The sequence below is a fragment of the Antechinus flavipes genome, chromosome 1 (genome assembly GCF_016432865.1).
Source record: "Antechinus flavipes isolate AdamAnt ecotype Samford, QLD, Australia chromosome 1, AdamAnt_v2, whole genome shotgun sequence".
In the NCBI taxonomy this organism is placed as follows: domain Eukaryota; kingdom Metazoa; phylum Chordata; class Mammalia; order Dasyuromorphia; family Dasyuridae; genus Antechinus; species Antechinus flavipes.
Window position 1 is genome coordinate 345,738,147 of NC_067398.1, and position 27,946 is coordinate 345,766,092.

A 27,946-nucleotide genomic window follows, 5' to 3' on the forward strand; every position below is an offset into this window, starting at 1 on the left:
GATCAAGCCCAGCAAGTTATTTACATGAAATGTAAATCTGGTGGGAAAGAAAATTGCTCATCCAGCAGCCTCAAGTGTGTAGGGTTTAGGGAGAGTCCAAATCTATATATTTTTGTATCATAAGGTTAAATATGTGTATAAGTCTCTGTGAGATGAAAGACATATTAATTGGAACGTGTACTCTAGCAACCTCAAAATCCTTTCCTTTCAAGGAGGTCCATTTCATAAGATGGTCTTAAGTCTGAATAACTAGTGCTAAAAAACACTCAAGGTCTTGACCATTTATGTGCTATTTTGAATCCATGTCTCTTTTTTCTGCATTTTTTTTTTTGTTCCTATTATCTTTTTTACTTTCTATATTATCTATGGGGTGAAATAAAGGCAATCCTGTACTCAGTGTATATGTTATCTTGAATGTTTATATTGAAGGTGGGACTCTTTTATCCACATCTGTAGAGACCTACTCACAAAGTATATTTGTATATAGAGTTTGGGAGTGAAGGTAGGCTGAGCCAAAGAGTCAGAGATTTGGGAACTGTGATCTTACAATTAAATCCTGTTAGTGTAAACTCAGATTACTATCTTGAACCACAGGCTACACAAGTAGTAAGTGATATAAATTATGAGAAAGCATTTTTTAAAAGTGCAAGCTATCTACGCACAAATGGGAAGTGATATTAGTAATAATAAAATAATAAAACTTCAATTTCTGTGATCTCAATATTGTGGATACTTCCTCCCTCATCAGTGGAAATCTTACTTCATTCTTTCAAACTATGCATCCTATAAATCCTCTATTACTGGCTCACTTTCTTTGCCATTTATGCTTGTGATAATTTTTATGCTACTTCTTATTCATAAATCATCATTAGTAAAATATTTATAGCCTGTTTGCATTTGACATTGACATCAAGAGGACATTAATAACAACCAATCTGTATACCCACTTTTTCCACTTCTATAAACAATCAATTCAAAAATTCAAAGGAATAATAATATTAAATAATTCCAAAGTTCTGGCTCACATGTGGGAAATTATTCAATACTTTCAGTGATATTAAACTGTTGATAAAGCTCATCTTTTCAAAACTAATCTTCTCAAATCATCAAATCCCACAATCTGTGAAGAACTCAAAATTTTAGGTAGCTAAAAAGGCAATGGAAAGATATGTGGTAGGCATAAGGAGTCAGCATCATATTTTTAGGGGTGACTTTCTTTTCAAGAGATGATCTAAAAAGGTCATGGAGAATATGAGTCACTTGAAAAGGAGAGGCGCATAAAAAGAGAGACTACTGATGGATAACCACAAAGAATCATTGTTCCTGTGAACAACACCAATTCTCCTCCTCGTGGGAGCTTACTTTATGGGATTGTGAATTAAGAACTAAAAAGATCTTAAAGGTTACCTTAACCAATCCTTGCCCAGATGAGAAACTGGGACCCAAAGATATTAAGTGTTTTCCTCAGGGTCACTAAGCTTAGTACATGGCTGAGGTAGGTTTCTAATCAAAGCCTCTCATAACTTTTGATCCACTGCTCTGGCCATTGTAAGTCCTCCAGACTTGGTATCACTCCATGGTGTGATACCTTTGAGCAAAAGAACTGGAGAATATCCTTTAGGGCATTAGATGCCCTGGACACCATATGATCCTTACTATCTCTGTGAATTTGGGCAAGTTATTTCTTGGGTCTCACTTTTCTCATCTACAAAATGGCATTAGACTTGTAGCTATTTGGACCTAATGATTTCTTAGGTCCTTTCCATCTCTGTGATCAGTTTATGAAAAGACATAGACAAGAACTACACCATCTGAAAAGGCACAGAAAGGTTGTGATCTATATTATAGATGACAAGAATAGTCCCCAGAATGAAGCTGTGACTCAATCTCAACCTGCCTATTTAGTAGTAATATTTTTCTGAGGCCTGAAACAGAATCACAACAGATAGGAGAAATATTTTATCCTTTAACTCAGTGAAAAGTTTATTTTCTGTTCATGAGAATTAAAGTTCCCAAAGAAACATTTACATCAAGTTTCCTCACCCTAGTGTAATTAAAGTAACTCTAATGGCCTATTATTACAGCATTTTGTCCTCTCCCTCTCCATCATAGCTGCTTTTCAACTGCATTCAGGGACAAGTAATTGTTCCCTATTAGTGAGTTGGTACATTTGAAGATGATAGGATATTTCTTTGTCTGCTCAATTGTAAAAACTCTCCCTGCTGCTGGATAAAAGCAGTTTGAGTTGTTTGGTAACTGGTATAACAAAACAAAAAATTGAAAACAAAATTGAAAAATCCCTCCCCTATTCTCCAATTGTCTTTGCTTTTCTTGTGGTCAGTCCAGCCAAAAAATTGTTTTGCCACGAGTAAAGGTTGCTTTGTTGTCCTGCTTCAAGGGGGGAAAGATCATCCTAGAATGTTCCTAGCTTCGCTATAAGAACACTGCCCTCTCCTTGGCTATACAGTATTTCTTGACTACCTGTTATAAGTGTAAGACATAGTGCTAGGCTCAATGGGGGGATGTTAAAACAAGTCCTGCCCTCACATAGCTTACAGAACAACTGAGACAAAATGAAAAGTTCAGTAGGAGTATTTGGTAAGACAAGAAATGTTGTAGGCAATATTTGATTGTAAAATGAATTGTATAAATAGTTAAGAGTTATGAATTCAAGATTTGGTTAGTCAAAGAGGAGGCAAGGTTAATAGATGAAGTATAGTGTGTGTGTGTGATAGAGAAGTTTTAGGGGAAGTGGGAAAACACAAATGCGCTTAGGAGTAGTGGAAGATAATGGTAATGTTGCAGATATTGGCTTCTTTCTGCTAATATCACAAGTTAGAATCTCTTTGTGAAGTCAGTTTTGTCATATGAAAAATGCTTTATGTTACTATTGTTTAGCAGGAGTCCTCAAACTACGGCCCTCGAGCCAGATGTGGCAGCTGAGGACTTTTATCTCCCTCACCCAGGGCTATGAAGTTTCTTTATTTAAAGGCCCACAAAACACAGTTTTTGTTTTTTACTATAGTCCGGCCCTCCAACAGTCTGAGGGACAGTGAACTGGCCCTCTATTTAAAAAGTTTGAGGACCCAAGGTTTAGGGAAATGCAAATTAAAACCCTTTTGCGGTATTATCTCATATCTATCAGATTGGCTAATGTGACAGAAAAGGGAAATTATAAATGTTGAGGGGATAAGGGAGAACTGGAACACAAATGCACTATTGGACTTGTGAACTGATCCAACCCTTCCGGAGAGCAATTTGGAACTTTACCCAAAGAGCGTAACTTTTGACCCAGCAATATCTCTATTTGGTCTGTATCCCATTGAGATCAAAGAAAAAGGGAAAAGACCTGTTTCTACAAAAACTATTCATAGCAAAGAATTTGGTGGCAAAGAATTAGAAATGGAGGGGTTGCTCCTCAGCTGGAGAATGGCTGAACAAGTTGTGGTATGTGATTGTGATGGAATTCTAACATTCTAAAAGAAATGATGAGCAGGAAGGTTTCAATAAAACCTGGAAAGACTTACATGAGCTGCTGCAAAGTGAAGTAAGCAGAATCAAAACATTATACACAATGAGAACAGTTTTGTATAAGAATCAACCATGAATGACTAAACTATTTTCAGCAATACAAAGAACCAAAGCAGTTCTGAACATCTTAGGATGAAAAATGCTCTCTACCTCCAGGGGGGAAAAAAAAAGATGGAGTTTAAAGCATATTTTAGAATTTTAAATATTATTTTTTTCAAATACATGTAGAGATAGTTTTCAACATTCATTTTTGTAAGACTTTGTGTTCCAAATTTTTCTCTCTTTCTCCCTTATTTCCCTCTTCCTCCAAACAGCAGGTAATTTGATATAGGTTAAAAATGTCAATTCTTTTAAATGTAATTCCATATTTGTCATGTTGCGTAAGAAAAATCAGAACAAAAGGGGAAAAACCATAAGAAAGAAAAAAGCAAGCAAGCAAACAAAAAAAGATGAAAAATTGAAGTATAATTTTTAAATTCTTTATTTTTCTTAGTTTGTGAGGGCAGGGTTTGCTCTGTGTTTTCTTTTGCAACATTGATGATATGGAAATATGTTTTACATGACTGCACACATATAGTTTATATTGATTTGATTACTTTCTCAGAGGGGAAAGGGGAGAGTGGGAGTGAATTAGAATTCAAAAATTTTAAAAACAAATGTTAAACATTGTTTTTACATGTAATTGGAAAAAAATAAAATATTTTTTTAAATGTCAGTTTTCATTTTAGTGCTATTCATTACTAACTTAAAAACCAGGAGAATAATTTATATAGTAACAAACATTGTAAAGATAATAACTTTGAAATACTTAAGAACTCTGAACAATGAAATGACCAGACATGACTCCAGAGAACTCATAATGAAGCCTTTTATCTATCTCTTGCCAGAGAGGTGAGAGACTCAAGATACAGAATAAGACAATTTTGTTCACAGCCAATGTAGACATGTCATTTGTTTTATTATGCATTTTATTAAAAGAGCTTTGATTTTCTTTTCTTTAATTGTGGGGAAATGGGAGATAGAGAAAATAAATGTTTGTTAATTAAATTTTAAAAATCTAAATATCTCCTTAGCCGTAAATATCATTTAAATGGCAATTGTAAAATGTAAGATAGTTTGTGGTTTGTGGGAAGACATGATGAAGTAATTCACCAGGAGTGTCTACAAGTATTATTGTCTTGTTGACAGAAAACAAGGAAATAACCCACTCATGATAAGATTAGATTTCCTTTTTAGTGTTCATTCATAGAATCTCTTTGGGACTGGAACTATATTAGCTTTTGTGGTTTGGAATACTACATTTGTAAACCAGCAGGTAGCTTCTTCTAGGGTTTTTTGTTCATCTCTTCTCTCAGTTCTTCAATTGACTTGGACTGAATTTTACAGATCTTCAAATTCTTTTACCTTTGTAGTTTTTTTTTTTTTTTTTAAAAGCTCACAATTGAAGGTTTTCAGAATATACCACATGCATTTTCTCAGCTGATCCTCACAATAAGCTTGTGAGGTAAGTGCTATTATCATCTCCTTTTAAGATACAAATTCTCTGGGATTTGAATCTAGGCTTGTTTGCAATAACCAAAATTTGTCCTCTCTTCCTCACCAGGTGCTATAATGGATAAAGTACTGGATCTAAACTTATAAAGACCTGAGTTAAATTTCCCACCTCAAATACTTACTAGCTGTGTGACTCTGGGAAAGTTACTTAATCTCTGCCTATGACAATTTCCTAAATTATAAAAATAGGGATCAATAATAGTCCTTATCTTTCAGACTAGTTATGAAGCTCAAATGGGATAATACTTGTCAGAGCACTTAGCACAGAGCCAGTGCCTGGCACATAGTAGGTGCTCAATGACTGGCTGATTCTCATTGAATTACATACTATATTATGCAGAACTTGGCCAGGATTTGGTTGAAAAGACTACTAAGCTGCTGAGCAAGTGATAAGGAGTAAGTTGGAGGAGGCAAAGAGCATTACAGAGAGCTCATTTTTTGACCTTTGCTCCTATCATTGAATGTATCTATGCAAATAACTGTGGACTAGTACTATGCAGTTTAGCCGGGTTACAGGACATGTCCCGAGAAGGCTTATCTTACATCTGGAAGGCAATCCTTTCCTTTATCAGAACACAGCCTCTGGGGCATTCCTTGTAAATAGGAAAGGAAAGGGAGATGTGCTCTATTGCACATATGGAAGGGCCCTTTCTCTAGAATGTAGGAGTTCTTTACCCAGTGTGGGTGAATTCATTTTTAAAAAATATTTTGTTAACTACATTTCAATATAATTGGTTCCAATTGCAATCTGATGTATTTTATTTTATATATTTAAAAACAATATTCTGAGGAAGGGTCCATAAACTTTGTCAAACTGCCAAAGGGTGTCCACGGACCAAAAAAAGCCTTTTCAAAGGTGTGTGTGTGTGTGTGTGTGTGTGTGTGTGTGTGTTTTCAGTTACATTACAGATGAACTTTTCTAGACCTATCCAAAGTTACCTTGGTAGTTCTGAGGAGCCTTTGAGAAATATTGTACTCAGTATGAGGGAAGAGGACATATTATGGGAGTTTTATCTTTCTCTGCCCACAGAGATCAACACAGGACTCCCTCTGATGTCCTGACTGCAGATCTTATTTCTAGCTCTCATTACTCTTTGAAACCAGTTTAAACATTTTTTTTTTCTTTAAAAAAAAAAAAAAAAGTCTGGTCAACATCTTTAAAGGAAATCTGCTGCTGGTTTAAAATTATGACTTTATGATTGAATTGTAATTATTATATAAACAGGGATGTCAGATTTTTATCTGCTTCAAAGTCCTGTTTTGAGTTTAAAATTGGAGTGGTTCCACTGAATGTCTGTGGTAATAATTTTGATATAAGAATTTTCAAACCCCAAGCTAAAGAGTTTAGTTATATCACTGGAACCTTTCGGTCTGGAAAACTGGTAATGTAGGATTTCAATGTAGTGGTTGCCTTGGGGTAATCTCTCTTACACGGTAAAAAATACACACACACACACACACACACACACACACACACATACATATGTGTATATAAAGATATAGATATGTAGATATTTATTAAGCATCTACTATGTGCAAGGCACTGCTCTAGGATGCAAAACCCTAAATAACTCCTATCCATAAAGAGTTTACATCATATTGGATGATACAACAGGCAAACACAGGTAAATACATCATTATAACTTGAGTGAGGAGAGAGCAGCAATCTAGAAAGGGAACAAGAAGGACATCTCTCAAGTTGGTTACTCCAAAGCTGAAACTTGAAGAAATCTAAGGGGCAAAGGCCAAGAGAGAGACTAGGAGTCACTGATTGGATTGTCTATATTTGCAGGATAATTTTGTAGCTTTGATGATTGGTCAAAATGATAAACCCTCACACATCCTCAAAATCCTTCAATTCTATAACCTCAATACTGAAAATTTATAGGCTGTTGATTGTGGGTTGTTGATTTACCATAGTGATTTCAAAGCTTATCACTGGGTCGGTTGGCTAAGTGAATTATTTGCTTTTTCATGGCAGAGATCTTAATTGATTCCACCCTTAACCAAAGAACAATTGTTCATATAAATATCAGTAATTACATTTTCTGCTTTTAATAAATGGACTCCATAGAAAATTCATTAGGGAGACTTGATTTCTACTTCCAACTTCTCCCAACCCCCTGCCTTTTGGGGGTTGCTTGATGAAAGTAGTATTTGAGAAAAAAAATGCCCTTCCCCTTCATGTTGTCCTTCCAAGTCTGTGGTGATATGTACATAACCACTGAGCAGAGCAGCATAGACTGCCCTTGTATACCACAAATGAATCTGAATAGGAGGATGGGGTGGAAAAAACTCAACTTCTGGGAGGGCCCATTTCTATGGATTCTACCCAGATTTTCACAGTGGAATCTTCAAAGATTGATTAAGAAACAAAAAGTGATTTCCAGATAGAATTTGATTTTGGCTCCTGGCTCATCTTTCTCTTAGGATGTGCTTTGACAAGAAATATTCTGTTTCTTAGAAAATATTTCTCCTACTGGGGAGGAGAAAGTACAATGAGTTACCATATCATAAAATTCCAGCCTCTGCATTTTTTGAAGAAACAAAAACCAGGAAATATATTTTCTAGTGCCTAGTCATGTAGCTAGTTCCAAGAAGAAAAAAAAAAGGCTTTTGAAAGATCCAAATAGCCATGAATGCTATAAACTCCAGCTCTACAATAGTTAAGATGGATGAATCAAAGGACACAAGAGGCAAAGCTAATGCCATGTTCTGATTAGCCTGGAGTTATGACTCTTTTTGTATAGACAGCAGACTTAATAGAGCAGGTACAGGATGTGAATTAGGTGAGGCTACTTAATTTCCTTAGTGGAGCAATTGAGATAAATATCTAGGGATCCTAGATTTGGGGGAGCGTTCTGGCTCTAGAATAATCCTGGGATGTGGAAAACAAGAAAAGAAGAGGACTTTTCCAAAGATAATTTGTCCTTAAAAATGAAATATTCCTATACACAACCATATAGAATCACCAAAAAAAGAATAATGATGTTAAAATGATAAGCCTTTGTTTAGGGAGAAGCTTGAGGACTTTAAAACATTCTGTGATTTCCTAAAAATAATGCCGGACACTCTGCTATTTAATTTTGGTCCCAATTCATTGGATATTTCCATTGGCTAAAATATACATACTTTTAAAACAACTCTATAGGTTGTTCATTCAACTGAGTATCAGCCTAGACAATAGACGTTCTTGTTTTTACTGTGTGTATAGTTACATTTAACTTTTTTAAATGATTTTTCGTGTCATTTAGGATGATCTACAGTGTTTCAAGGCTTGATTCAATTGGTATAGTGTCTTCCATAAATAGGAACATTTGAAAGACTTCACTATCTGTAGGACATGGACTCTGAACATGAATTACCATGTTGTTACTGTGACATTAGCCAACTTGACTAGAAAACAAACACCTCCCTGTTTTATTACTAATTTGTTATTAATAATGAGAGGATTGTTGATCATCACTATCCTTAGATATCTCAAGAAATTTGCAAGATTTTACATTTATATAGAAGACTTTTTGCTGGAGATAAAGCTTTCATATGGCATTTTAGCCATAAACAATAAGGAGGAGGGATGTGTTTCTTATATTCATTATCCCTTTTAAGCAATTATGTGGCAATTATGTGATGTAAAGATGTGATCTGCTATAGAATATTTTTGCCAATTACTTTATCATAATTTTATCATAAGGAGAGATGTCCTTGGTACTTGTCAGTTATTCTTATAAATATTTCATACAGATAGAAAGTAATTATGTTTCTGATCTGTATTTTTGACATGCTTAACTGATAATACTTATCTCCTAACTACATCAAAGATATTTGTTTCTTCAACTGTAAAATAGGGATAATAACAGTTCCTATCTTGTAGGATTGTTGTGAGGATTAAATGAGATATTTGTAAAGTGCTTAGCACTAAAGTGCTATAAGAATGCTTATTTCTTTTCCTTCCTAGGGACCTCCTGATAGTCACCATGGGCTCAGATAGGCTAGAAATGGCCAAAAAATTTGTGAGGGATTTTTATCAGAATTCTAATTGAGAAGGAGAAATTGATATTGGAAGGCATTTGTCACTTTTACCTAAATGTATAACAAGATGAATAGAAACTAGAGACTTTGCAAGACATTTTGAACCACTATTACCCAAGCTATTATCTTCATCAATATCCACCAAAAAGTAGGTTGACATGGACCAAAATTAAAATGATAAAATAATGGGGAATTTCACTTAGGTCACTGTTAAGGTGTTTATTGTCACTGGCTAACCTATTGATCAGAAGTATTGATGAGCAAGAACACATAAAACACAAAATGCACATAGAGCGTTAGTTGGGTGAATTATAATCATAGAACTGGTCATGAAAGTTGCTTTGGTTCTAAGAGTATGGACATCAGCATGAGGCCAGAGGAAAATATAACTCCTGTTTTGAGACTTTAGACTTTTTTAATAGCACCTCCACTGAGGAGATGCTTTTAATGTGGCTGACTTGAACTGAGAGAGAGGCTTGCTCACTTGATTTCACCCAGTATACTGATGTCTGGGATGAGAGAAAGAACTGGAAACAAGAGTATGTAAGAATGGACATCCTTGTCATTAAAAAACAAACAAACAAACAAACAACAACCTCCAACTTTGAATAAATGTCATTTTTGAGACAAGAAAAGAAGTTATATAGTTTCCAGGTATTGATATTGGTAGTCTTTCATCATTTTTTCTCAGAAATAATAAGATCTAAAGTTTTTTCTAAATATTTGGTCTTTTCTCCTCATTAACATATTTTGAAAATCAGTATCTCAGAACTCTCAAAATTATGTCACCTCTAAAACAGAACTTTTTTTGTATGCACTTGGTCTAATGCAACCCAGCTAGGTGGCACAGTGGATAGAGCACCAGCCCATCTTTGTTCATATATATGTATGTATATGTGTGTATGTGTGTGTGTATTTTTTATATATATATATATATATATATATATATATATATATATATATATATATATATATATATATATAAAATATAGTCTCTATGGTTTTCTTGTCAAGATTTTTGTTAACTTTTTTTTCTTTCAACTACCATTCATTGTTTTATCAGAATGAGGGTAAATAGCAATTGTTTCTGTTTTGTCCTAGATTGATTTTCCTTCTTATTTTTTCTTTTGAATAGGTAAAAGAGGCCATTATTTGCCTCATTTCTTTGCTAGCCTTAATCACTGCTTTAACTTAAAAAGGCCAAAGTCTCCCACTACATCCAGAGCCATCTTCTGTTATATCCTAGTCTATAACTGGCTACTAGATCCAGGTGGCACTGGAGGAGAAAATGAGATTGGTAACTTTGCACAATTTTCCCTCACTTCACAAGCCATCACATCATTTCATGATGGCATGGCTCTTTTCCAGAACAAATAGCAACTACATAGATACAGCTTATTATAATCCGCCTTTCTCTTTTTTTGAGGTTTTACAGATGAGTTTATATTCTAAAGTTACGTTGCTTTTTTACTGCCATAGTTTTATACTGGTCAAGAAGATCAAATATGTAATGGCTGACATGTTTTCTAGGTTCTTTTCTCTCCTTGTTGTGGTGATTGATTTCTATTGGTTAACTTCTTATACTTCTTTAAGAAATAGTGATAATTGGGGGCAGCTAGGTGGCACAGTGGATAGAGCACCAGCCCTGAAATTAGGAGGACCTGAGTTCAAATCTGGCCTCAGACACTTAACACTTCCTAGCTGTGTGACTCTGGGCAAGTCACTTAGCCCTAATTGCCTCAGCAAAAATAAATAAATAAATTTAAAAAAAAGAAATAGTGATAATCTGTATCAGTACTACTTCTTTTATCCACATTGTATTTTTGATGCCATCAACTTCTTTTAATAGATCATGTTAGAATTGTCTCACTTGTGAAATGTACTTTTTACTTATATTCTTTATTCTGATTAGTTTTTGATTTTTATTCTAAGAGAATGATGATCAAAGTATACCCAAATAGCTGATTACTAAATTATACTCACATCATTAATCCATTGTATCCTGTTAAAATCCTCTTAGAATATTATCAATTTCATATTTTTGTGTGATGTTATTTGGTACTTGCCCTATTGAGTACCTCCTTACTCTCTTGAAAAGAGAATTCATGATACTAAGATTCTCTGTATTCTTCAAGTTTCATCTCTCATCTTCCTTATTTGTGAGCCATTTTTTCCCTAACATTTTTCTCCATCTTTCCATAGTTCTGTTTTTGCATTAAAATCACTGAGTATTAGAGCATGTGCTGATTTAATCTGATCAGTCTTCTCAAATTCTTGGTGAAATTTCTCTTCATCTTGAGTAACAAATTTTGATTGGTATATAAACTCAATTCTCTGTATAATTGTCTTTTTGCAAATGCTTATCATGAGCCTTATAATTTGAAATGACTAAGTGCCCCATGAATATTTTGTTGTTATTCTCTTTGGACAAATGATAAAACCAATTCTGCCATCTCCTTTATTTGTGTCATCAAAGAGAACATGAGTCATCTATCTGTGTAGCTGCTACTTCCTTTTGCCTTGGTCACATAGACCAAGAATGTTAAAATTGCTATGAGAAAAAGTCTATGGAACTCTAAAATTGTTAGCAAAAGTTCATTCTACATAGCAATGAGAGTGTCTTATGTTTACCAAAGAGAAGAGCAGCCCATACTAATAGCCCCAAATATGAATCAACCATCAAAAGAAATACTTCCCCCAGGAAATGGAGATTTCATCATGTAATGCTTTGATTTGAGACATCAGAAGTCATAGGAATTGGAACTGGAAGGAGCCTCTGAATTGTTTCAGCCAACTCTTTCACTTCATTTTTGTCAGGGAAGAAATCACCAATGACCTTGGCATACCTTAAATAAGGGCTGGCTAGGTGATGCAGTGGATAGGGTCCAGGTCTGGAGTCAGAAATATTCCTTGAGTTCAAACTGGCCTCAGATACTTAACTTCCTATGTGACTCTGGGCAAGTCACTTAACCGTGGTTGCTTCCATTTCCTTGTCTATAAAATAAGCTGGAGAAGGAAATGATAAAACACTCCAGTATTTTGGCCAAGAAAACCCCAGGTGATATCATGGAGAACTGCAAACAACTGAAAAATGATTGAACAACAACCTCAAATACAGAATGGAGAAAGGCATCTTAATTTACTTTTCATCAAAGTTGATGTGAGTGCTTTGACCTTGTTATATCGTCTCTGTTGCTTTTTCATTTGTACCTTTTTTATACCCTACCTCAGTAGAGTTTAAGCCTTCAGAGAATTGTACCTTGGAGAGTGACTGACTGACTTCACTAAGAAGGACTTGCAAAGGAACTCTTTTGTGCCCCAAAACACCAGTCATTTGGAATGGTCATCTACCATCTTTGTAGTAGTTAATTTTACTTGGGGGTCACTGATTTCCAGTGACCATGGCAAAAAGAAAAGGCCAAATCCTTGCTACTTGGTGACCTAATAGAGCAACCACACATGTTGCCTTAGGGCAGAACAGAGCTTCTAAGACAGCAAACCCAAGCTATGAAGGAAGGAGATGAGCAATGTGATATTCCATCCATCCCCTGCTGTGTAGAACTTCTTCTCTTTGGACAGATGGAGCCTGTTTGCTTTGACAGCAATCTTCTTGGTATCCATGCCAATAAAGTTTCTGAAATGAAATTCTGGGGCTGACTCACCAAAGGTTGTAAATTTGGAGATTGGAAATTAATCCTTTCTGGCCTGGAAAGATTTATACAAACTGATGCTGAGTAAAACAAGCAGAACCAGGAATACATTGTACACACTAACAGCAAGAATATGTGATGATCAAGTATGAAAGATTTGTGGTTCAGTGATCCACAATACATCCAATAGACTTTGGGCAGAAAATATCATCTGCATCTGGAAAAAGAACCATGGAGATTCAATGGGAATCAACACATGCTATGAACACTTTGTTGTTGTTATTTTTCCCCCCCTCTCCCATGGTTTTTCCCTTTTGTTCTGATTTTTCTCTTGCAACACGATTTATAGAACAATGTATATTAAAATAAACAAATTAATTTAAAAAAAGAAATTAATTCTTTCTGTCTTACTGAGCACTTATTTTCAAGTACTCCCCCATATTGCAGTAATTATATAAAGAAACATTATCTATTCTCTGGCATGACAGCATATGAATATAGATAACTAGATATGAGAACCTGAATGAGTTCCATCTTCCAAAATGTTTTTTTTTTTTTTTTTTTTTTGGCAACACTTTGTATAACTTTGCATTCAGTGTTGAATGGACATTTGTAAATTCTAAATTCCAAATCTAAGAGTGGTATTTCATCTGGCTTCTAAATTCCTATTTTCATAGGGTTATGGCTCCTTAGAAATGCTTTTTTAGCAATTCAAGTAGAGGGATTGGAGGGGCAAGGAATGAATCTTTGTGGAATCGTTACCTTGTAATAAGAAAAGCTGAGTTCTTATTTCCTACTACACTCAATGTAGTGCTTTAAGCTGCAATGTGGGAATTGTTGGGGTTCATCCAGTGATACCACTACTAGCAAGGATCATGAATTTAAATCACTTTAGGAGGATGGCTTGAAATTTAAGCCTTAAGAGTTAACTGAAAAGCAAGTATACTCTGTTGTATCTTTGGAAACCTAGGTCATTTTTTTCCTTTGGTCATGTAGGTTGCTTTTGTTCCCTTGGTTATTGATGGTATCAAATAATTCATAGCGTGAAGTGGACAAGAGCTGTTGCTATGTACTATAGAGAAAACATACAATGCTGCCTAGTTGCAGGAAATGGACTTTAACCAGGGGAAGTTAGAGAGAGAAGAATCAAATGCTAATAGATGTTATTAACACAGAAACTGATATTCTGAATTTAGCATCATGGGATCACAGATTTTAGAGCTAGAAGATGACATTAGAGGCCATTGAATCGACTCCCTCCCATATTACAGATCAGAAAAGTGAGGCTGGAGAATTTAAATGGTCTGCTTGTGGCAACCCAATTGGTAATTAAGTCCCTGAGGTGGGAATTTGAGTCTAGGTTAGAAGTGAAACCTGTCTTGATTCTAAACCTTTCCTAATGCTAATCTAAGTTTAAAGAGCCCCATTTGAGGAAGGCCAAAAAATTCATTTTTAATAATATTTTATTTTTTCCAAATACATGTAAAAATAATTTTCAACATTCATTTTTGCAAAACTTTGTGTTCTAAATTTTTTCCTTTTCTTCCTAAGCTCTCTACTCCCCAAGATAGCAAACTCTCTGATATAAAATAAATATGCGCAGTTCTTTTAAGCTTATTACCATATTTGTCATGTTGTGCAAGAAAAATCAGATCAAAAGAAAAAAAAAACTATGAGAGGAGAAAAACAAGCAAACAACAAAAAAGTGAAAACACTATCCTTTGATCCACATTCAGTCTCCATAATTCTTTCTCTAGATGCAAATGATATTTTTTCATAACAAGTCTATTAGAATTGCCTTGAATTCATTATTGAAAAGAGCCAAGTCCATCACAGTTGGTCAAAACATAATGTGTACAATGTTCTCCTGGTTCTGCTCACTTCACTCAGTGTCAGTTCATATAAGTCTTTTAAGATTTTTCTGAAATCAGCCTGCTCATTTCTTATAGAAAATAATGTTCTATAATATTCATGTACCATAACTTATTCAGCCATTCCCTAAATGATGGGCATCCACTCAATTTCCAGTTTCTTGCCACTACAAACAGGGCTGCCACAAACATTTTTGCACATGTGGGTCCTTTTCCTCCTTTAGTATCTCTTTGGGATATAAGCCCAGTAGAGACACTGCTAGATCAAAGAGTATGCACAGTTTGATAACTTTTTGAGCATAGTTCCAAATCCAAATTGTTTTCCAGAATGGTTGGATCATGAGAAATTATTTTTCAATATTTACTGGATTTGTAATCAGTATTATGTGACTTAGTTTTTTTAAAGTCACCATTACTCAAAGTAAACCACAGATGAAACCCCTCATGATGCTGGTATGTGTATGGGAAATTGAAAAAACATTCATATTGTAAACTGTCATGCCTCACTATCAGTGTTCATGTCAGAGAAGAATAAATTTGAATTTGTTGTCAGGAACTTCAGACAGGAAGAGGTCAGAAGCAGAAGGAAAGATCTCATAACTACAAAGACTTTTATAGCTATACTTTTTTGTAGTAAGGAATTAGAAATAAAGTAGTTTCCCCATCATTTGAGGAACTGCTGAATAAATTGGGGTATGTGTACATAAATGGCATCTTATTGTGCATTTAGAAATGACAATTTCATAAAAACCTGGGAGAATTTTTATCAGCAGATGCAAAACAAACTGATCAAAAGTAAGAGAATACTTTACGTAAAAACCCTAGAGGTGTAAGGGAAAAGAACTTTTAACAGCATTCAGTAAAGATTTAATTAACCATTAAGTGACCACTGTGTTTGATGATTTGAATGTGAGAAGAGCAATAGAACTCATCTAGATTATGCAGGATCTTTAAACTGGATATCCTGGTCATGCAGTAAGAGTCAGAAACTAGCTGGAGGACCCAAATGCTGCATTAGTATTCTTGAAATAATGAAAGAATCTGAGGAGTCTGTTATATTGAGTGAATGTCTCATGGAGAATTCAAAGAAAGCCATGGATGAGAATTGTATAAAGGGAAAAGACAAGGATTGGGTTTATGGGCAAAGCATGCCCAGATTGATAGATGACATTACAGATCTTATAAGTATCCAAGAATATGTCTGATGAGCTTCAGTAGGTATAACAGGGTATAGTCAAATATCCAATCTGTCACCAAGATCTATCTGTATTATCTCCTTGTTATTTCTTCTTTCCTGTCATCACTTTAGCATAACTAAACAGAGATCCTTCCTGTTCTTTCAAGACCCAACTCAAACTTGCCTTTTTCAGGTCTCCCTGATTAACCTCTGCAGCAAGAGTTAACTCTCTCTCTTATGAACTCTCAAAACCCTTTTATTTTATTTTTAAAAAATAAACCCAAAGTCCAGTACTTCCTCTGCTACTTTCAGCTGCAGTTCAAACCCTTCTTCTCATCCTTATCATCTATGTGGTATTGGACAAGTGACATTACATATCTGGACCTCAGTTTCCTTATCTGTAAAATGAGGTAGTATTAGACTGGCTGATGTCCTAAGAAGCCACAGTGTTGGGGAGATGTGTGTGTGTGTGTGTGTGTGTGTGTGTGTGTGTGTGTAGAGAATATTGTGCTTCCTAGTGATTCAGTTCCAGGAAGTGTCTGTGTTCCTTCTCTCTATGCTGCTTCATATGGGACAGTCTCTACTTCCTTTCCCATTTATTCATTCCTTATATTTTTATATGATGCATATTTTCTTGCTAATAAAAAATCTACATTAATAGAAACATAATGTTGAGAGAAAGGAAAATGATAATAATGATGATAATGATGATCATGATCATTGCTAGTATTTATAGTATTTTTAAAGATTTGCAAAATGCTTTAAAATACGATCTCATTTTATCCTCAGGAAAACCTTGAGAGGTAAATGCTTTTATTATTTCCATTTTACAGAAGAAGAAATTGAGGGCTAAAGAGAAGTTAATTGACTTGAGCAAATTCACAAGGCTATTAAGTATCTGAGGTGAGATTTGAACTCATGTCTTCTTGCATTAGGCATTACAGTAGATAGAGCACTGGGCTGGTTGTCAGGAAATCTCATTTTTATGAGTTCAAATCTAGCCTCAGGCATCTACTGGACAAATCACTTAACTCTGCCTCAGTTTTCTCCTCTGTAAAATGAGCTGAAGAAGGAAATGGCAAACCATTGAAGCATTTTTATCAAGAAAATCCCAAAAAGGACAGTGAAGAGTCAGGCACAATTGAAAAACGACTAAAAACTGAATCCTTCTTAACTTCAAAATTCTCTTCACTGCACCACCTACTTGCCTCAGTTCCCCTGTCCCCTGTGCTTCTTCTGTCCTTAAATTTCATTTAGAGTGATATGTCCTATACCAAGTACCACATATTAGAAGGGACATAGGTTGGAGTCTATTCAGAGCATAGCAACAAGGATGAGACCTAGAAACTACGGCATGTACAGATTGATTGAAGCAATTAAAGATGTTTAACCTGGATAAGAAAAAGAGGAGAGGGAAGAAAGAAGAGAAAATTGCCTTCAAATAACTGATCAGTTATAATGTGGAACTACTTTAGACTTGTTCTGCTTGGCCCTGGAGGGCATAAGAAGACCAGTAGGTAGAAATTACAGGAAGATAGCTTTTTGTTCAAAATAAGGAAAAACTTTCTCACAATTGGAACTGTGCAGAAAGGCCATGGACTGACTTGGGAAGCAGAGAATACTGGAGATGTTCTAGAAGTGAATGTTTTCCAATGATGAATGTTGGAGGGGATGCGGGAAAACGGGGACATTGATGCATTGTTGGTGGAGTTGTGAACGAATCCAGCCATTCTGGAGAGCGATCTGGAATTATGCCCAAAAAGTTATCAAACTGTGCATACCCTTTGATCCAACAGTGTTTCTATTGGGCTTATACCCCAAAGAGATACTAAAAAAGGGAAGGGGACCTGTATGTGCCAAAATGTTTGTAGCAGCCCTGTTTGTAGTGGCTAGAAACTGGAAAATGAATGGATGCCCATCAATTGGAGAATGGCTGGGTAAATTGTGGTATATGAATGTTATGGAATATTATTGCTCTGTAAGGAATGACCAGCAGGATGAATACAGAGAGGCTTGGAGAGACCTACATGGACTGATGCTAAGTGAGATGAGCAGAACCAGGAGATCATTATACACTTCGACAACGATATTGTATGAGGATGTATTCTGATGGAAGTGGATTTACCTGACAAAGAGACTTAACTGAGTTTCATTGGAGAAATGATGGACAGAAACAGCTACACCCAAAGAAGGAATACTGGGAAATGAATGTGAACTATTTGCATTTTTGATTTTCTTCCCGAGTTATTTTTACCTTCTGAATCCAATTCTCCCTGTGCAACAAGAGAACTGTTTGGTTCTGCAAATATGTATTGTATCTAGGATATACTGCAACATGTTTAGCATATATAGGACTGCTTGCCATCCTGGGGGGGGGGAGGAGGGAGGGAGGGGAAAAAACGAAACATAAGTGATTGCAAGGGATAATGTCGTGTAGAAATTATCCTGGCATGGATTCTGTCAATGCGAAATTATTATTAAATAAAATAAAATTTATTATAAAAAAAAAAAAAAAAAAAAAAAAGGAAACCTGAGTTCAAAAAAAAAAAAAAAAAAAAAAAAAAAAAAAAAGAAGTGAATGTTTTCTTGCTAGAGAATAATTATAAATATTGTAGAAATGATGGGGGGTAGAATGGTGGAATGTAAAAATCTTGGAATTATGAGAATGGGATTAGAATCCTACTTAGGACATCAGCTGTGTCACTTCATTTATCTCTTTTCTTATCTGTGAAAAAAGTGATAATATTAACTGAACTAGCTTATTTCACAGGGCTGTTATGAGGAAATTGAAGAAAGAGGAAGGTGCAGAGCCTAGACTCCAACTGATATCTTCTAATTTAAAAACTCAATTCTTTTTTTTTTTTTTTTAACCTTTTAGCCAAGAACCGTCAGAGATGTTAGTTGGTACAGATGCATTGCCCCAAAAGTCTTAGTGCTGTTCTAGCTTCAAACTGCTCTCAGACCTTCGGGACACTGTATAACACACACTCTCTACATTTAATTGTCTAGGAACACAAAGATTTATAGCTTTAAACAATTCTTTGATTTAATTCAGTTGATCAGACTTTCAAAGGAAACACAAATGGTTTCTGAGCATTCCATGCACTCTAGTGCAGGAGGAATTACATGTGGGAGGTAAATCTAGCTGCTTTTGTCTTATATCCATATCCAGGGTTGCCACTGGCAGCTCAGTTGAATGAGTTGTAGAGGCTGTCATAAAAGCATCTCTGTAATTGTTCCCTCCGGATCCTGTATTTACTCCCCTGTGTTGCTAGGAATACAACGAACCTGGTGTCATTCAGTATAATTGGGGGAAAGCCCAGTGTGAATATGGCAAAGGTCTGAACTATAGAATTTAAAATGCAAATGCTGTCTTATTGTAGTTAGATCCCTCATTGCACAAGTTCAGGCTAAATTGATTCATGTATACTCTATTTAACTCGATAGTTTTTGCTTCATGTTTCATTCATTAAATAAAGTTTGATTAGCTGTCTACCAAATAAAGGCATTGTGCCAGGCACTGGAGATACCGGGACAAAACAGTCCCTGCTCTCAAGGAGTTTACATTCTGTTGGGGGGATACAACACGTATGCAACAAATAATACAAAATCAAATAACACAAAAGGGATCTAGATAGGAAGTGATTTAGCGGGGAGGAGAGCAATAGCAGCCAAAGAAATCTGGAGTGGTCTCAAGTAGGAGATGATTATCTAAGCTGAGCTTGAAAGTGAGCTAAGGATTCCAAGTTGCATTGGTGGAAAGGGAGTACATTTCAGGCAGGGCTATGGTTTATTAATTAAAGGCTTAGAGTCAGATGATAGAAGATTCTAGATGGAGAACAGTACATTGTTTGCCTGTCCATCTCTGGACCCCAGAGCTTGATTAAGAAGAGTTTAGATACCAAGTTGAATGATGAATATGGAAATGTTTAGAAGAATTGCACAAGTTTAAGTTATATAGTAGCATCACTTGTTGTCTTTAGGGAGGAGAGAAAAGAGGGAGAAAAATTTTGAACTCAAGGTTTTGGAAAGATGAATGTTAAAAACTATCTTTGCATGTCTAGAAAATTACAATATTATTAAATTACAAATTGAGGAGTTTGGTTTTTTTTTTCCTTAGGGCAAAAAGTAGTACCTGAAACTTTGTGAGTGGAGGAGTGATGTGATCCTACCTGTGCTTTAGGAAAATCAATTTGGCAACTGCTGAGATGGGCATTGACAACCCATCAAAGTGTGCCACAGCTTTTCAGGAGCAGTGAGTGCTGTTCCAAAGGCTTTCCTTCAAATCATAAAAGAACTGACTTTAAGTGATTTGTCTTTCTCTATTTCTCTCCTGCCCCTTAGGTGTTTGGTGTGGGTCCCAAGGCTGCTGGCACCCACTGTTTATCTGCCTTCTCTTCCTCTCTCCCCTCTTAACAATTGTATCACAAATACCCCCTTCCTGCTCCATTCTCTAAAATTATAGGCCAAACAAAAGGGACTGAAGGAGAGGAAAAGAAAATTTCTCTTATAAAAGTCATTTTCAGGTTCTGAGGAGCTATGATTTATGATCCCAGAACTATCATTGCTCCATTGTATGACTGAATAAATGAGCTACCGCCTTCACTTCTGTTGCTTTGTCTATATGAAATACGGATGAAAGTTAAAAATTCTACTTCATTTCAGAGAAAGGTGATAGAAATTAATTTAAGAACTATGGCCGTCTGTAGAATCTCATGTGTCACTAATTATCTCAATGCTGTCATAGAATTCTCAAAATGAAATCTATATTTACTTTTTAGAATTGGTAATTCTTTGTTATAAAGAATGGATTCTGGTAAGGAAGAAAGAAAGGAAGGAAACAAACATTTATTAAGTATCTACTATGTCTTACACTATGCTAAGCATTTTACAAATATTATCTCATTTGATTCCCATAACAACCATGGAAGGTAGGTTTCTACATTTTGTAGATAAGGAAATTGAAAAAGGCAGAGGTTAAGTGACTTTCAGGGTCACATATCTTGAAACTATCTAAGGTTAAAGTTTAAGATATTTCTGATTCCAAGCTCAGCATTCTAATTGCTGTACCATAGCTAAGAAGGGGGAGGAAGTGAAATACAAGAGGAAATCAAAGAAATCGTATGAAAATAAAAATATGTTAGTATACATATGTATATCACAGAGAATGATTTTCAGTATTTTCAATTTTATGAAACCAAAGGAATTGAAATAACATGTCATAACTTCCAGGAGGCAGCTAGGTGGCTCAGTGGCTAAATCTGGACTCAGAAACTTACTGTGTGACACTGGCCAAGTCACCTAAACTCTCTTTGCTATAACCTCCTGAAAAAGGAAATAGCAAACTACTCCAAGTGTCTTTGCCAAGAAAATCCCATGGATACTATTAGCATGCTATGATCCTCAGGCTTCATGAAGAGTCAAACAAAATTGAACAAATTATAGCTTCCAAAAGGTGCAGAATGGCTATTTTCATTGTGATAAAATATAATCTTTTCTGGTCAAATGACAATTGTGCATCCCATAATGAGCTAGCACTATTTCTTTGCTCTTATTATGAAGTTCTGAAAAAACTTCACAGGTTTGACCTCTGTGCCTCTCACTTTGTATTTATGTCAATGCATTAATACTAGACAAGTGTCAGTCAGGAAAGAGAAACCAAAAGAAAAAACCATTTCATTTCAACTGGTGTACTACTCAATTTTAAACAAAGGGATAAGACAGGATATTGTGTAGAGTTTTTGGAGGAGTGTCAAAAAGTCCACCTCCTGTTCCTAAATATTTCCCTTATTTGACTTTTTTTTTTTTTTTTAAACAAGAATCCCTTCTTCAGCCTCCCCAAGTGCTTTGCTTAGCTTTTCTTTGAATGCCTCTCTTGACTGGGAATTTTAGGAGGAATCTTACCAACCCAAGTTCAGCCTCCTCATTTACAGACAAAGGCTCCTAGAAATTGGGACTTGTTCAGTGTCACGTGGTTCATTGGTAGTAGAGTCAAGGTTGATCTTCTTTTCTATTTATGATCTTGCCATCATTTTATTATCATATCCTGAAGGTGTGCACATATGCATGGAAATAGCAGGCATTTCCTGAGAGATCCTATTTCATCTTGGCTCACTTTGCTTGGGAGATTTCCTTTCTTTTTTCCCCCAAAAGATTGGGGAAATTCTGGTTTGGGCTTGAAATTCTGATACTATCACTTGCTACTTGTGTGATTGTAGACAAGTCCATTTCATCTGCCTGTGGTTCAGTTCCTTCATCTCTAAAATTAGAAAGTTAGACCAAATGGCCTCCAAGGTCCCTATCAGGTTTAGAACTACAGTCCAAAAGAACCTCTAAACCAAAATCCTGTAACCTATGAAAAAAAAAGGAAATCCAAATGTGGCTTTTAAAAATAGGATGATCAATATATTCCAACTAGGGGACAGCTTAAAGTGTCATATGCCAGACTCTTTCTCAGTTGATTAAATTTCATCTCTTTATCTCCCGAACCTTCCAGATACCAGCCCTTTGGTGTCTGGATGTGGCAGGAGGTGGTGCTTTGTGGTCTAGAAGGATTTGGGGGCTTTAGCCAACTATTTGCATACTCCTGCTTCTTTCCCCTTCTCCATGAAGCATGAGATTGGCAAAGCCGGGGGGAAAAAGCTCTACAATCATTCTTTCTGTGACAGGTTCACTAACTGAACCAACTTAGAGCAGTGGTTAAGGAGATAAATGGCTGCCTTTGCTTTTGTTACAACACAAAGGCACATGAGTTCTCTCCTGCCTCACTGTGTGTGTATGTGTGTGTGTGTGTGTGTGTGTGTGTGTGTGTGCCCCCGGACACCCACTTACCTTTCTATGGTCCAAGACTTCCATTTGTGCCTAGGTTCCTGCCCACAACCTTCTAGTCCCACCACCCAAGTCTCAGTGATCTCCCTTGACAGCATCTTAATCTCTTCCTGGCAAAAGACAGTTTTCTTGCAGCGCTTAGTATATGGAGAAGTAGGAGTCTGTCATAAAGGGAAAGCCGCTTCATTGATGTCATTGGAAACCTTAACTGTTATTCACTTATTGGAGGTAGTCATTGTGGCCCCAGGCGCTGTCAGCGTGGGAATGTGGGAACTTGGAGGCAGGAAACTAGACAGGTTTAATGAGGATTTGGATTGTGAATTTGTAACTTCTGGCATTTGATAGCACCTACCACTTGGAAGAAAGCATTGATGTGTACCTTGCCGCAAGAATCCAGTGAAGATATTTCCTCAGGGTCACTAAGGATTTCTCCCTTCCTTATGTAGGGGTCAAAGTTGGTGACCTGGCTTTTGGGGAAGGTAAAGAGCATGTGGGTGAGTTTCTCTCACCTTTCTGATCAAGTGGTTACCTAGATAAGGTTTATGTCATTTTAGCAACTGATATGCTAAAGAACTTTGGGGGGCTATCTATCCTGAAAATGTATATAACCAGATGTTGAATTTTTGATTTAGAGGAAAGATTTTTAGCCCTTAAAGACCATAGGTTTTAGAGTGAAAGGAATTTTAGAGATTTAATCTAATCCCCTTAATTTTAAAGATGAGAAAATAGGCAAAGCTAAGTATTTGCCCAAACTCACAAAGGAATTAAGTGACAGAGTCTGGATTTCAGTTTGGGTCTTTCAATCCAGCAGTCTCCACTTCCCCACAACACAGAATTATTTTCAGAATTTTGTTCTTGGGTGGAGTTATAATAAAACATCCTTCCTTCTTGAGAGCCATGCTTTAAGTAGGCTACAAACCTAGTGCCTCTTTATAGGTTTGGAACAGTGGTAGCAAATTCAAATAGAAAACAATCCCTGTAAAAAACCACAAAATAATATTATTTATGTTGGATTGTATTTTTATTTATTTTGTTAAAGATTTCCCATTACAGCTTAATCTGGTTTGGACTGCATTCAGAATTTTGGAGGGAGGTAAGTGTTATACCTCTGATTTAAAGGATAACTTTCCTCCCAGAATATTAGGGTTAGAAGGGACTTCTCTCTATAATCTCTAACAGATTGTTATTGAATCTCTATTTGAACATTTCCTGTGATGGGGAGTTGATGACTTTGTCTGCCTCAGTTTCTTTATCTATAAAATGCATGTAATCTTGTGCTAACTACAGTGTTGTGGTGAACAAAATGCTTTGTAGGCTATAAAATTCTATGTAAAAGGTAATCTACTGCTAATTCTACTAGTAGCTCACTATGGTCGCTAGGTTCTCTATAAAGAGAGACTAAAATCTTCCTTTGTGTAATATCTTCCTCTTGTACATAACAGTCTTCCAAATATCTAATTTGAAGACAGTGATTCTCTTCTCCCATGTTGTCTCTTCATTTGACTAAATATCCTCTAATTAATTGAACTCCAAACTCTAATTGGCTTTTAATTATTCCTTTATAATCTTATTTAGATGCCCATGATTAACCTGGTCACGGACCATGCTAGTCTGTTAGTGTCACACTTAAAATACACAATTTAGGACAAGACATATTGTTTTATGTGTGATTAAACTACCATACTCTCATCTGGAGTTACCTCCCTTGTTTTTGCTCATTATTTGGATATTTAAATAATTGTATGATCTCATTGACTTGGGAGTTCCCTTCACTGATGTGAATCTCAAACCATCTATGCCTACCCATTCTGTTTGGCTTTTGTCCGTGTTCTTTCAAAAGCTTACCCACTCAAAGTGCTAGCGCCTCCCTCAACATCTCATGACATTGTGAGATTACAAATGGAGCCCTCTGGGCATCCACCTATGATCCTTTGCCCCTCCTCATCGATTGTATGTTGCAGCCCCATAACATCCACCATATAGTGTTCCTGTCTGGCTGTCATATAGAATCATTAGTAAAATATTAGTATTGAAAGGATAATACTTCAATTTCATGAGTTCAGTTTTCCAAAAGTAATATTGTGTGTTTCTTCCTTCTTTTTCAATTATGGATTCAACTCTTTGGTCCTTTATATTGTCTGTCTCAGATATTTATTGCAGATTATTCTTTGTTTTTGAAGAGAACCAATGATATCGTGGGGTTGGTGTCTTGACAAGTTTGTGAACTGGTTTTAAGTAAGGCAAAGTTGTACAAAGTTGTCATTCTCACTCATTCACTCACAGAAGCCGAGTCAACCATCGATGGTCCAGGATGTAGTGGATGACCTTAGAATCTTTGATATCTGACTGTGTTCTAAGTGCTCAGTAGCAGCCATTACATCTGCCTTCATGGCTGTTGGAACAAATTATTCTTATCTTCCCATTTCTCCAAGGAAAGTCTTTACACGCTTTGGACAGCTCTCCCCCTACCTCACTGACAGATTACCTTCAAATGGACTGGTTTAGTTCATTTGCCAAGGCAGTTTTACTGGAGTGTGTGGCTGCTATGCATCCTGCTACTTCTTAGAACCACAGGTGAGAGTTGGATGAAGGTGGACAAAAAGGTAGCCCTCAGGCCTTCATGTGAGAGATGCTAATATGCCCAGTACACCCCCACGCCCCTACACACACAACTGGACCAGCTGAATTACATGCCTGCAAATGTGGGCAATAGATATTCAATCATTTCCTTTCCTATGTGAATGGAGAGGTCAACATTCTTTGAATGGTTAGAGCTCTCATCTAAGAGTCTCCTCAGTCTCAGTGGGCTTAATGAGAACAGCACAGTGTCATCTGCAGACAGAAGCAACTGGAACACTTCACCATCCAAAAGAAATCCTTCTATAACCTGGACTCTGTATACTCTGTCCATCACAGCGCAAACATCTTTGTGATTATATCTCTCTCCATTTTCTGCTTCACTTGAAATTCATTATGACACTATCAATAAATGGTATTATTTTTGGTGTCACATCTGCCAGGGAATTCTGGGTGATCCTGATGTATGAATGAAAAATAGTTTACCATAAAAGAGCTTTATGGCAGTATTCTATTTCCTCAAATCAAATGCTTTTTCAAAATCTATAAGCAATAAACCTTCTGTTTTTGACATTATAATCAAATAATGATAGCTATTACATAGTGACTACTATGTGTGTGAATGACATATACTATTATGTAGTGACTGCTATATGCCAGACATTGTATCTTTAAGTGCTTTATAAATAATATTTCATTTGATCTGCAAAAGGATCTTGGAATATAGGTACATTTTACAGATGAAGAAATTAAGGCAAACTGGTTAAATGGCTTGTTCAAGGTTACATAGTATATGAAGTTAGATTCAAGCTCAAGTCTTCTTGACTCTAGGTCCAGTTCTCCATCCATAACACCACCTAAATGCCTCTATAATAATTAATTGCCAGATGGAAAAGATGTGGTCCTTGGTTGAACATTACTCACAAAGCATTACCTGCTTGTTCTCTGCTAATAACCTTTGTTTAGGATGCACGAAATTGATTTATGAATTACTTCATCATGATTTTGTAGAGATGAGAAAGAAACCATATAGGTCTGTGGTTACTGATGTTTTCTCTGTTAACCATGAATTATTTATACAAATTTTGGTTATCTCATTTCTATTTATACAGCCTAAGATTACTTGCTTGTTTTTTAGCAACCACAACACACTTAGAGGTCATATTAAACTCATTATCAACTAAATATCTAAGGTTTGGTTTTTTTTTTTTTTTAACTTGAATAGTAATTAGTTGACTTTTTGCTAGTGACTGCTCTCTGACAATTCTCTCTTGTATTTATCTTGTTTCTACATACTTATTTGCATGATCTTCTTCCATAGACTGTGAGCTCCTTGTGACTTTTAACTTTCTTAGTGTCCCAATCAATCTGACATATACTAGGTATTTAATAAATGTTTAGTGACTGACTGATCTGTGCTTCTGTCAATCACAACTTCCTCTATTCTGAAATTGAATAAATGATCTTTTAAAAACCTAATTGTAGGAGGTGAGTCAGGCCAATTCCAGTAGACTTGTGATGGAGAGAGCCATCTTCATCCAGAGAGAGGACTATAGAGACTAAATGTGAACCTTTGATGTTATTTGCTTGCTTGTTCTTTTTTCTTTCTCATTTTTTCCTTTTGATCTGATTTTTCTTGTACAATATGATAAATACAGAAATATGTTTAAAAGAATTGCATATCTTTAACCTATATTGGATTACTTTCTATAGGAGGAGGGAGGAGGGAGGGAGAAAAATTTGGAACTCAAGGTTTTGCAAGGATGAATGTTGAAAACTATCTTTGTATTTTGAAAAATAAAAAGCTATTATTATAAAAAATAAAAATCTAATTGTAAGACTTTGCATTTATTCCAATTAAAATTCATCTTTTCATTCCAATCACATTGCCTTCAATTATAATAAACCAAATTGAAAGGTCTGTAGCATGATCAAGGTATAAGCAGTGTGGTTGAAAGACTAGAAATATTTATTAGTGTTATATATGATTGGATTTTTTATTTTAAAATGGTTTATTGATGCATAATATTTAATATTTTCATTTCCCAATGATTTCTAGGCCCTCCAATAGATCTCACCCTTATACAAATAAATATAATCATGAAGCATAACAAAAGAACACACTGGCTATGTCTGGATGATATATGTATCATCCTACACTTATACCCCACCACTCCTCTAATAAGAGGTGGGGAGTCCTGCTTTATCTTCATATCTCTGTAGAAATGATTAGATACTATGCTGATCAGAGCTTTGAAGTCTTTCAGGGTTTTCCTTTACATTTTTGTAATCATATCAGTTATTCTCTTTATTCTGCTTATTTCACTCTTAGTACTTACAAGTCTCCCCAAGTGTTTATTATTTATCATTTCATGCAGCCATTAATAGTCCATTACATTAAAAGATTACAGTATTTTAGCCACTTATCAACTGATGGTATCTTGTTTCCTTGCAGTTCTTTTCTAATACAAAAAGTCCTACTATAAATATTTTATGTATAGCTCTACACATAATTACATACAACTTTTTTTATCTCCTTGGAGTAGGTTAGCAGGTAGATAGATAGCTAGGTAAATAGATGATAGAAAAATATATAGATGATGATAAAATACTGATTATTCTCTTACTATGCTCCAAGTACTCTGCTTGCCTATTGGTGGTACTATTGTTCAAAGTTATATATTGTTTTGTTACCTTTTTTGGTGTAATTCCAAATTGTTTGCCAA

General features: G+C 35.6%; 1 protein-coding gene across 1 annotated transcript in view; it reads left to right on the forward strand.

Moving 5' to 3' along the window:
• Window positions 1-20,023: 20,023 nt before the first annotated feature.
• The window catches only part of LOC127545750 (PDZ domain-containing protein 2-like), a 102,997-nt gene continuing 95,074 nt past the window's right edge, over window positions 20,024-27,946 (forward strand). Inside the window, exon 1 of the mRNA XM_051973226.1 lies at window positions 20,024-20,070. Within this exon, the coding sequence (XP_051829186.1) occupies window positions 20,024-20,070 (47 nt within the window). The remainder of the gene's footprint in view (window positions 20,071-27,946) is intronic.